Below are 12,064 nucleotides of genomic sequence, written 5' to 3'. Positions count from 1 at the left end.
CGACATGATTCTTCAATCCTATGTCCAAATTGAATTGAGGATTTTTGAAAATTTATTAGTTGACCTGAAACAGCCTCATATTCCTGTAGAATCCTAAGAATAATTTGACACTCTTCCTTTTGTGCCTTACGAAAGAATAATTTAATACGTTGATTACCAATATGAATATTAAAGTATTATAATTTATAACTAGGTGTTTTGTCCACGGTTGCGGGCTTAATAATTTTACTAAAATTTGTAAGAATATATATTATCAATTCAAAATCCATTAGAATAAATTATTTTCATGCTTTGAAATATTTACTAATTAAAAAATAAATTAGTGATCCATTTATACTTTTTTATTTAAAAAATATTTTTACCATGCAAAATAAACTTGAAAACATTCATATATACATAAAATTATATACAAGGATTTATATTTATTTTTAAAATATTATAATAAAAAATATTTTTGGATAACATAATATAAAATCTTTTTAGATAATGATGATTATCAAATCAATGATATTTTTTAATTATAGGTAATTATATATTAACAAATATAATCTAATTATTTATTAATGGTAATAAAAACTTTAAACTCTCTACTTTTAATGTGAGAGCGAAAAAATGACTTCGCAAAATAATAGTATAAATATTTTTAAATTGTTGCCAAGCTTTCAGAAATTATCACAATGAATGATTTTGATTGTTTTAAAAAACATTATCTTAAAAGATAGATGATTCATTTTCTCTCAATATATATATTTTTAAAAATATAGTTGGTTTAATACTACTACATCAAATATAATGGAAACATATATATTATATTTTAATATTAATAAAGTAAATATAATACAAATTTAACTATAATATTTTGGTTAGAATTTTTAATTATTCTCAAGATAATGATAAATTATTAGTTAAATCATTAAAATTATTTACTAATATTAATAATTGAGCAAAAAATATGACTAAACCTAAAATTATGGAAATCATGACAAATCAACAAATTTACTTCTCAAATATACTAACTATAATTATTGAAACATGACAAATAAATAAAATTACCTAAAATCAAAAAGAACATGACAAATCATCAGAATCACTTTATAAATGATATTATAGATATATTTTTTTAATTATTCCCAATATAATGATAAATTATTAGTTAAATCACTAAAATTATTTATTAAAATTAATAATGGAGCAAAAAATATGACCAAACATAAAATCATAGAGAGCGTGACAAATTAGCAAATTTACTCACTTTACAAATAATAGTATAGAACTTATTAATTATTCTCAAGATAAAGATAAGTTATCAGTTAAATTACTAAAATTATTTATTAAGATTACTAATTGAACAAAAATATGACTAAACCTAAAATTATGGAGAATGTGACTCATCAACAAATTTATTTTTCAAATAATAGTAAAGATAGATATTAATTTAAAATTTGTATCTAATTTAATAATTATTTTTTTATAAAATTAACCATATTAATTAAAAAGTGTTAGATATATTTATATTAATCAGCATAAGATGTGGACTATCAACTAGTATAAACTTATTAGATTACATTTTCAACATTTTTATTGTGATGTTTGCATTTACGTTTAAATATGAAAAAATAGTTTATTGTCAGATGATAATTTGTTTATGTTTTTATGAATTTGTAACTGAACTAGAACAAAACTAAAAAATCAACTCAAATCAACTGAGCAAACACAAACAAAACCCAAATTAAACCGAACCGAACACTAACACAAGTTTTTAGACCAGAAGCTGGTGTACTTATGACTGAGCCTAGTCATCATAATGGCTTACAGTTGAACACTTTTGGTGTTGTGAACTCAGCACGTGGTGGTATTCTTGGCCCTTACATGAACCCACTAGCTGCTGGGCTCTATGGATCTGCTGCAACTCCCCAACCTGTTTACAATGGTCAGCAAGCTGGATTTGTGATGCCTCCGTTCCACCCAGCTTATTATCATCAGTAGCACAGAGCATTGCTAGCCTCCTGCAATAGAATATCGTTGTAGTGATGTCTGAGGAAGTAACTTGCGGTCTGGACTCTCCATTTCTCTCTTTATGTAAATGAAAAGTGAGCAGCTTTATCATGGAGTTGAGCTATTATCTAAATGTCTTGAAAGAGTTTAGTTCTTGATAATAATAATATTGTTTTGACTGTATTTGCCATTTCCACAAATAGTTAAAAAATACAGTTTACACAATACAAACAAAGCAGAAGCAAAGTCTCTTACACAACAGATTAGTCATCAACCATACATGAAACAAAGTATTTAAGTAATTTTCCACTACTTTTTTTTTGTTATAAATCAATTGGTGGATGTCCATAACCGGCCCGGTCCATAGCCGGCCCGGTCCATAACCGGCTCATACACTTAGAGAGAGAGACGGTCCAACCCTAGAGAGAGAGAGGCGGCCGCGAGACTTGGAGAGGAGAGAGAGGCGGCTACAACTTGCCTATTTCCTAATTCGTTTATGTTTATGATTTGTAATCTTTCCTATTATTGTATTTCCATTTATCTCTCTTGTAACCTCTATATAAAGGGAACACTTATTCATTAATATTATACAGAAACTTACAGTTCTAAATCCCAAGTTTCACAACACGTTATCAGCACGATAGCCTCTAACACCCTGAGCCTAAAACCAAATCGCTAAAACCCTAAAACCCTAAATGAAAAGGAATCTGCCTCGGAACTTCGAAGAGGCCGTTCTCCCAAACCGTGAGGATCCAGAAAACGATCAAGATATCAAATCGAAGCCCTGGCCGAGACGAATCAGTCAGTGCAAACCGCTTGTCGATCTGACCACCGACACGCCCCCACGCACAGATACAGTGCGCGCCGATTTGCTTTGGAACCCTAATCCGAACCCGACGATACCGACGAACCCTAATCCGTTCGCGGGTCCGTTCCAGCTCGCGTCCAAGACAGCTCGTGTCCAGCTCGCGTCCCAGCCAGCTCGCGTCCCGATCGTGTCTAAGCTCAAGGTTCATTCTTGGTGGTCCGGTTTCTACAAACAACTAAACTAAAGGTATTTCGAATTCTAAGAACATAATGAATCGAATTTGGTTGATTCTAAAGAATGAAACCCTAAAATATAATCTCTAAGATGAAAGCCATAGGATAATAGATCAATCCCTAAGCGAGTAAATCAAAGCTCTATAAGTTCGATCCCCAAACCCTAAAAATCGAGATTGATCCATTGATCAATTAAAATCAGAACCTTAAAGGTTTTGAATCTCAAATCAAATCTCTTTGATCTAAGATCAAATTTTTGAAATCCCTAAACCCTAATTCGAAAACTATTGATTAATTAAACTGATTGATTGATTGATTGATTGAAATTGAATTTGATCATCCTGAAATTGAAATTGCTTGTTAATAAAATCGAAACCCTAAAACCCTAATTCTGAAAATCGATTTTGATTGTTTGAAATTGAACATTGATTTGTTGATTTTATCACCTAGAACTATTGTTAGGATAGTTCAAACTTGAATCTGATTGTTTGGCTTGTTTAAACTAAAACCCTAATGACCTAGTTTAGATTATTTTAAAATCGAAATCTGAAACTACATATTAGGTTAAACTGTTCCAGACTTGATCATACTCGTGGCCGTGTGGCCTTGTTGCATTCATACCATAACTTAATCACATTGATTGAGTGCAATTACACTTAGAACTTATTCTAGGAATGGTGTTGAGTTAAATCAAATAGCCGTGTGGCTTGATCTTTGCTTTGTCGATAGGTTTGCTTGTTTTGATTGCATCATGAACTGATAGGAACAAACCATGTTAGGATTTCAATTACACGACAAACTAAATGCATAAAAACGAACTAGTTTGCATCCATGGCCGTGCGGCTTGCTCATTGGCCGTGAGGCATAGATCTTGGCTGTGAAGGCTTGTTTGATTGTTTGAACATAAAACCCTAATCGTTTAAACATTAAAAACTATTCCTAAAAGATTTAAAAATATTAATCTATAACTTCAGATGTCAAAGATCAACAACTTTGATTTCGCTGCCCTAAATCTATCTGGAGACAATTACCTTCAGTGGACGCTCGATGCTAAGATCATCCTGAAATCCAAGGGGCTCGGTGAGTGTATCACCGAGAACAATAATGCCAATGAAAAGGATCATTACAGAGCCATCTTGATCATTCGTCATCATCTAGCTGAGAGTCTCAAGGATCAATACCTAACCATTGAGAATCCACTAGATCTTTGGAATGAATTGAAATCGAGATATGATCACCAGAGAACGGTGATCTTACCAAAAGCTCGGTTTGATTGGACGAATCTGAGGATCCAAGACTATATGTCTGTGGACGAATATAACTCTGCACTGTTTAAGATTGTTTCTAAAATAAAACTGTGTGGTGAAAGTATTACGGAACATGATATGCTTGAGAAAACCTTTTCCACTTTCCATGCAAGCAATGTGCTGTTACAACAACAGTACCGAGAGAAAGGTTTCAAAACCTATGCTAATCTTATTTCTTGTCTCTTGCTCGCTGAGCAGAACAATGAATTACTAATGAGAAACAGTCAGATGAGACAACTTGGATCAGCTCCACTACCTGATGCACACGCTACAGAGGACAATAAAGAGTCCAACCACCTCCAAGGAAACGGTCAGCATGGCCGTGGTCGAGACAAATTGAACAGACGTGGCCGCGGTCGAAGATCCTTTGGCCGCGGGCGAGGAAGTGGTCGAGACCATGGACGGGACCGTGGCTCATTTGGACGAGGCCATGGTCGTGGCCGTGGATCTTCTTTCAAACCACAACACTCGACTAAATCAGAGAAATACGTGTGCCATAGATGTGGAATGAGCAATCATTGGGCTAAGACTTGTAGGACTCCCAAGCATCTAGTTGACCTCTATCAAGAGAGCTTGAAAGGGAAGAATCCTGAAGCCCATATGACTTACCAAGATGATGAAAATGACTTCAATCATGAGAAGGAGATCTTATGGATTATGAAACTTCAGATTGTCTAAATAAAAAAAAACTGAAGATTGATTTCGACATTTGTAATCTAAATTCTATGTTCTTTGTTTTGATGTTTTTCATTTCTATGTTTTTCATTTCTATGAACTTGTTTTATTAAAACTTAATAAAAGGAATGAATGATTTTTGAAAACGCCAATATGATTTGCGGGTATGGTACACATTAAGGGCTATGGCCAGATATGTATAAAGGCAAGCATTTAGATGCTTTATATTCACCCAGAAAAATCCATTGAGATTATATAGAGATATAAGAATGAATGGTTTCCATATTGAAACAATTGGTGAAGGAAACAAAGAGTTCCTTCAAATATATGTATAAAATCGCTCAAGGCCATAATGAGTCCTAAAAAACCATACCTGCATTCTCTATTGATCTAGACTATGCCAAGATCAGTATGATAGAGGCAATAGTCATGGTAACCAGAATGGTTTACCCACGAAATTGTACACTTTATGGTATGACCGGATTGGCCATCCTGGTCCAAAACATGATGCGAAATTTATATTGGAAAGGGCACAAAGAGTTATCCCATAGAATCTCACGTGTGTAGCATGAACACAAGGAAAACTCATTAGGCCATGATGTCCCAAAGTACTTAAAGATTATAGTATGTCTATGAGGGGGCAGTGAGGACAAATCCGCACATGTCCATACTATATATAGCTTGGCTGAATCCTTTTATAAATCTGTATTGGCCATTACCCATAGGTCCAAACTCTCAGTCCAAGGCTTGGGGACACACAAATTTACATGCATCTTAACTAATAAGCATCAGACCATTAAGTGAGCATAGATATTCTCATCTCAAATTTATTACAGGTTATGATCCAGACATATAACATCTTGAGATATTTGGATAAGCCACCACAAATATATGTGTCGTCTAAGATGGATCCTTAGAAGAGGATGATGATGGGGATATATGTTGGATATGAATCTCCCATAAATAATGAAGTACCTTGAGCCAAATATGGGTGATCTATTTAGTGGCCAAGAACACGGATTGCAAAGTTTATTGGATCCGACTATCCAACATTAGGGGGAGAAAATAATAAGCTGGTAAGAGAAACAGAATGGTATCGACCATCATTGTCTTGGCAAGATCCTCGGACTAAAGAATGTGAAATAGACGTCCAAAGATTATAGATTTACAAAGCTAGCTAATCAAATGCCAGACACATTTGCTGACCCGAAAAAGAATGACTAAGTCATATATAAACCAGCTTGTAAAGCACCAACTAAATTGATGTCCAAGAGACACACAGTCAAATTGCTACAGGGTCTATACAAGATAGACCAATAAGTTCCAAAAGATAAGAATCCTCGGAAACAAAAGAGAAAGGTGCATAGAATGATAAAACAAATCTGAGGTCAAGGAAACCATACCAGACATAGAGATAAGGCCGGCCGGCTCTAAGGTACAGGTACCAAACAATGCAGCTTGGGACACCAAGCTGCAAAGTATTAAAGGTCCTGATAATAATGAATCTCAATCGATTATATCATGTCTGGAACATAACGGAACACAATAAGGAATGTCGACATAAGATGATACAAGGTAGCACTTGAATTTATGAATATAAGCGAGGATCATGAACCCACGTCAATATAAGAGTGCGCACTCGTAGAATAGATTGAATGAAAACGTGGGATTAAATAGTTTAAAGAAGAAAGGTGTATTTGGCCATATGATTAAGACGCCATATGATGTTAAAACCAGTGGATATAAATGGGTCTTGTGAGGAATAGAAATCGTGAGATATAAAGCTAATGTTGCACAAGGATTCTCACAAAGACCAGTAATAGATTATGAGGAGATATACTCCCATGTGGTGGATGCAACTACTTTTAAGATTTCTCATAAGTCTGGCTATATAAGAGAGAAAATTAGACTTGCAGCAAACTGATGTAGTGACTGCATATTTATATGGTCCACTGGATAATGAAAGTACTAGAGGGTATTGAGCTCAATGTACAGAAAGTTCTCGAGAACAATATTGATAATCATCGAAATATATGATCTGAATATCCTAGGTACCTTTGGATACAATTTCCCAAGCGGTTGAATACCTTAAGAAAGAATTCGAGATGAAAGATCTCGGGAAAACAAAATTCTGTTTGGGATTATAATTTGAGTACATAAATGATGGGATCCTCGTGCATCAGATGGCATACACTGAAAAGGTACTCAAGAGATTCAATATGGCCGATTGCCATTCTTTGACCAGTCCCATGGTCGTGAGGTCTCTCGGCCTGGACACTGACCCATTCCGTCTCAAGATGGACGATGAAGATGACCTAGGTCCCAAAATGCCATATCTCAGTGCCATAGGAGCTTTAATGTACTTGGCAACTCACACACGGCCTGATATAAGCTTTGTCGTGAACCTACTATCTAGGTTTAGCTCCTGTCCGACCCAGAGGCATTGGAATGGGATCAAACATGTTCTTTGTTACCTGCAAGGAACGAAAGACTTGGGTCTATATTATGCTAACCATAACAAAGATGGTTTAGTTGGCTTTGCTGATGCTGGTTATTTATCAGATCCACATCAAGCTCGATCACAGACATGGTATGTCTTTACACATGGAGGTATGGCCATATCATGGCGTTCCATGAAACAAACCATCGCGGCCACTTCATCTAATCACTCAGAAATCTTGGCCATACATGAGGCCAGCCGCGAGTGTGTTTGGTTGAGGTCGATGACCCAACACGTCCGAGCTGATTGCGAGATAGTCGAGTGCAAAAAGCCAACCATGATGTATGAGGACAATGCTGCGTGCATTGCTCAGCTCAAGGACGGTTACATAAAAGGTGATAGGACGAAGTACATATTGCCTAAGTTCTTCTTTACTCACGGGCTTCAGAAAGCCGGTGAGGTCCAGGTCGTCCAAATACGATCCAGTGACAATTCAGCTGACCTATTCACCAAGGCACTTCCTACCTTCACGTTCAGGAAGCTCACACATCAGATTGGGATGCGTAGGCTGAAGGACCTCCACTGAGGTTCACATCAGGGGGAGTAGTACGTGTTGTACTCTTTTTCCTTCATCATGGTTTTGTCCCACTGGGTTTTCCTGATAAGTTTTTAATGAGGCAACATTAAGCGTATTACAATCTTTGTATGGTTATGGCATCCAAGGGGGAGTATTATAAATCAATTGGTGGATGTCCATAACCGGCCCGGTCCATAACCGGCCCATACACTTAGAGAGAGAGAGACGGCCCAACCCTAGAGAGAGAGAGGCGGCCGCGAGACTTGGAGAGGAGAGAGAGGCGGCTACAACTTGCCTATTTCCTAATTCGTTTATGTTTATGATTTGTAATCTTTCCTATTATTGTTTTTCAATTTATCTCTCTTGTCACCTCTATATAAAGGGAACACATTCATTAATAATATACAGAAACTTACAGTTCTAAATCCTAAGTTTCACAACATTTTTGTCGTTGTTGTCATTGTCCAATATATTGCCTTCTAGAACAGCCATAAGTGTAGACAGCTCTTCCACAGGGACTTTGCGAATATCCTTTCTGACACCAACGTCGTAAGCCACATGACCAATACAGTATTTATTGTATCCCGCCACAGCCATGGCTGAAAAACCAGTAGTTACAAACCTCAGTGTCGTCGAAATAGCACTGGCTGCAGCTGAAACCACCGAAGCTGGACACACCACCAACGAAGCCGCTTGACCAGCAGTCCTTCCCACCCCTAAAAACCTCAGTGCCAAAGAAGCAACACCACCTGCTGCACACACCGAGTTGACTTGGCTGCTACTTCCAGACTTGGTGACCGAAAAAACAAGCAGACCAGTCTTGCAATAGATAGCAAAATCCTCACAGTTGTTGTCCAAGAGATGGTACTCACCAAACCCATTTCCCGATAAAAGGTACCTCGCGCGGTGAACGACTTCTTCAGGAGGATCTGAAGGTGCGGTAGTGCAGGTACCGCTTCGCTGTTTAGCCACAAGGATAGCCTTGGAGACATCGTACTGGAAGAGATAAAGGTTTCCTCCGGCGAGAAAGCAGTCGAGACAAGAAGAGATCACGCCGTCGAGAGTCGATTGGTCTCCGCAATTAGGACAAGGGTTGTCTCCTCCGTGACGAGGAACTGAAATCTGGATGATCTTGTCCAGATACGTACCGGTTCCGATTTCAAGACCACCTCGACGAGTAAAGTGAATGACTTTACCGGCTCCTACATAGATTCCTATGAAATGGAATGCATAGAACCCAGAAAAAAGCTAGAGATCGTGAACGTCCAGAACAGAAATTCTCCTATACTCAGCAATCCACAACTTCTCAGCTATAACACTGCTATAGCTCTTGTCTTCTTCAACCACTAGAACTCCAGGATTCAACACACGGTTGCCATCGACGTTAGGATTCTGGCTACCAGCACCTTCACAATAACTGTCAACTACTCTCAAACACTCAGCTTGACCAAAATTTGATTCCTTAGCCCACGTCTCCATTGACTTTTTAAACATATGAATGGATCGCTTCTGGTCCGTAATCTCTATCTCAAACTCCCATGTATCTTCCTCCATATCATCATGACCCCAAGGATATAAACCAATCCCAAATTCTCCACTGCCCTTTGATGTAAGGTGCTCTTTTCCCACAGCTCGTTGTTCTCGTCCATCTGTTCTTACACCTAAGAACATCCTTGCACCTTTCATATGACTCAGCCATGGTGGAAGAGACTATGTCTTTTCTCCATAACCTGCGTTTCCTCACCTTATAGTTCCACTCCTGAACCTGAGATCTTTGAACTTCTACCGTCTCAGGAAACATCACGCCCACAGCAGAAACAATGATTTTGGCCTTATAGCCTGCTTCAGTCCCAGCTTTCGAGAGACATTTGAACCCCGTTTCTGCGGCTCCAAGCGGCTTAACTCGCTTCCTAACCTTATAATAGTACCATCTGACAATAAGCTTTCTTGTATACTTTCTTCCTTTGTGAAGCAATTCTGATTTCTCCAGCTTGAAAAGTTCCCCATCTTTTGTAACCTTCTCATCTGTTACTTTACAGCTTCTGCGAAGTCTAACTTTGAACCGGACCTTATGAAACCCTCGTTGGCCCCTCTGTTGTTGAACTTGAGAGAGATCAACTCGGCTCTTATACTTGCTCATTTCCTCTGATTCAGACTCCAGTATTGCTTCATCCTGCAAGATCTTCATAGCAGCATCATTATCATCATGTTCTAGTGCCTTACCCTCCTCAGCGAAGATACTTTGACCTCCTATCAATGTATCAACATGACAATCTATATCCGTAGGAGCAGTAAACCCATACACGAAGAGATGACCCTCTGGGTTCACTCAGATCTGCCTATTTCCCAAACGGATCTGCATATAATCCTTTGGATTTCTAAAACTTGGAGAGTCTAGGAACATTCCCCAGCTCTTACAAGCTTCACATGTGTTGTTCTCTTCTTCCGATGGTACTGATTCTTCATTCCCACACTCTTCACTCCCAATCGCAAAGAATTTGCTGATATCTCCAGCTTTTGTGTAACCGAAGGCTCGCGGTTTGCCCTTATCAGCCGTCTTTTCCGTTTCTTAAACCTAGCCTTGTGGTAGATTAGCTTGATTGGAATCCTTCTGAGCCTGATACCTCCATTGACCCTTAGATCTTCAAACCTTTTAGGGATAAAAGCGTTATGAGATACTGCAGCTTCCGACTGTCCAGCCGAAGCACTTCACGAAGTTTTCGATCCACATCCATCTGTTTGAATGATTGTAGTAGCTTCTCGAACTCATCATTGAAAACGAGTTTTTTTTTCTTTTAAAAAAAAAAACCTCAAGGTCAAAAGGAACTTAAGCTCTGATACCAATAATAAGCCCAGGGATGAGCTTATTTGTGTAGAACAGAAAGGGGAGAAGATTGAGGGAGAGCAGAGGTAGAAGAGAAGATAGAGAGGAAGAAATTAGGGATTGAACCCGCTTTGATTGATGATCCTAATTCCATAGATGTTTCTTACAACAATGGTGATTACATATAGTGCATAAAATGCTTAAAAGTTGATAAGAGTAAAGGCCCATTAATCTTCAACGTGGCCCATTTGTAGACTTATCAGTTTATGTGCGAATGTGGGATGAGTGACGGGTTTGAGCCGGTCTCTGTGTTGAAAGGTTACGTTAAGGACTCGAGAGACGCTGCTGAGAGAGTTTGCAAGGAGGATAAGTACTCTCTCAAGTCGCAGAACGAGGCTACTGATAAAGAAGTTAGTGCGTTGAAAGCGGTGATCAAGATCATCAAAGATCGGAATCTTGAGGCTGAGTTCTCTGAGGAGAGAGTTGAGGAGCGTGTGGAGGAGCTGGAGAGACAGAAGGCGCAGAGGAAACGCAACGTGGAGCCGCCACAGCCGAAGCCGAAGGGGAGAAAGCGGCCTCGTGATCGCAGTGGTACACAAGTTCCTAGACAAGAAGCTGGTGGTGTTATGATTGAACCTAGTCATCATCATGGCTTACAGTTGAACCCTTTTGGTGTTTGTGAGCCCAGCACGTGGTGGTATTCTTGGCCCTTACATGAACCCAGTAGCTGCTGGGCTTTATGGTTCCGCTGCAATTCCTCAACCTGTTTACTATGGTCAGCAAGCTGGATTTGTAATGCCGCCATTCCACCCATCATACAATTCTCAGTAGCAGACCATTGCTAATAGTAAGATATCTGTCTCCTGCAATTAAAATATCGTTGAAGTGATGTCTGAGGAAGGAACTAATTACTGTCTTGACTCTCCATTTCTCTTTATGTAAATGAAAAGTAAGCAGTTTTATCATGGAGTTGATCTTTTTCTAAATCTCTTGATAGAGTTTAGCTCTTGAAAGTAATAAATATTGTTTTGACTGTATTTGCCATTTCCACAAATAGTTAAAAATACAGTTTACACAATACAAACAAAGCAGAAGTAAAGTCTCTTACACAACAGATTAGAGTCAATGACTCATCAACAATCCATGAAACAAGTGGTTAAATAATTTTCCACTACTTGTTTTTTGTCGCAGGCATCCGAACCCGA

At 38.1% G+C, this 12,064-nt stretch overlaps 1 protein-coding gene across 1 annotated transcript; it reads right to left on the bottom strand.

The window, feature by feature from the left end:
- Positions 1–8,388: 8,388 nt before the first annotated feature.
- On the bottom strand, positions 8,389–9,589 carry LOC106355865 (protein LEAD-SENSITIVE 1-like). Its single transcript, XM_013795740.2, has 2 exons — positions 9,353–9,589; positions 8,389–9,283 (listed from the first exon to the last, which is right to left on the bottom strand). The coding sequence occupies exons 1-2, from the start codon at positions 9,587–9,589 to the stop codon at positions 8,456–8,458; spliced, it is 1,065 nt and encodes a 354-aa protein (XP_013651194.2). The 3' UTR covers positions 8,389–8,455.
- Positions 9,590–12,064: the final 2,475 nt, after the last annotated feature.

Source organism: Brassica napus, chromosome C9 (genome assembly GCF_020379485.1).
Source record: "Brassica napus cultivar Da-Ae chromosome C9, Da-Ae, whole genome shotgun sequence".
Taxonomy (NCBI): domain Eukaryota; kingdom Viridiplantae; phylum Streptophyta; class Magnoliopsida; order Brassicales; family Brassicaceae; genus Brassica; species Brassica napus.
Note: the sequence above shows the minus strand (reverse complement) of the source record. Positions and strands in the feature narration are given on the sequence as shown.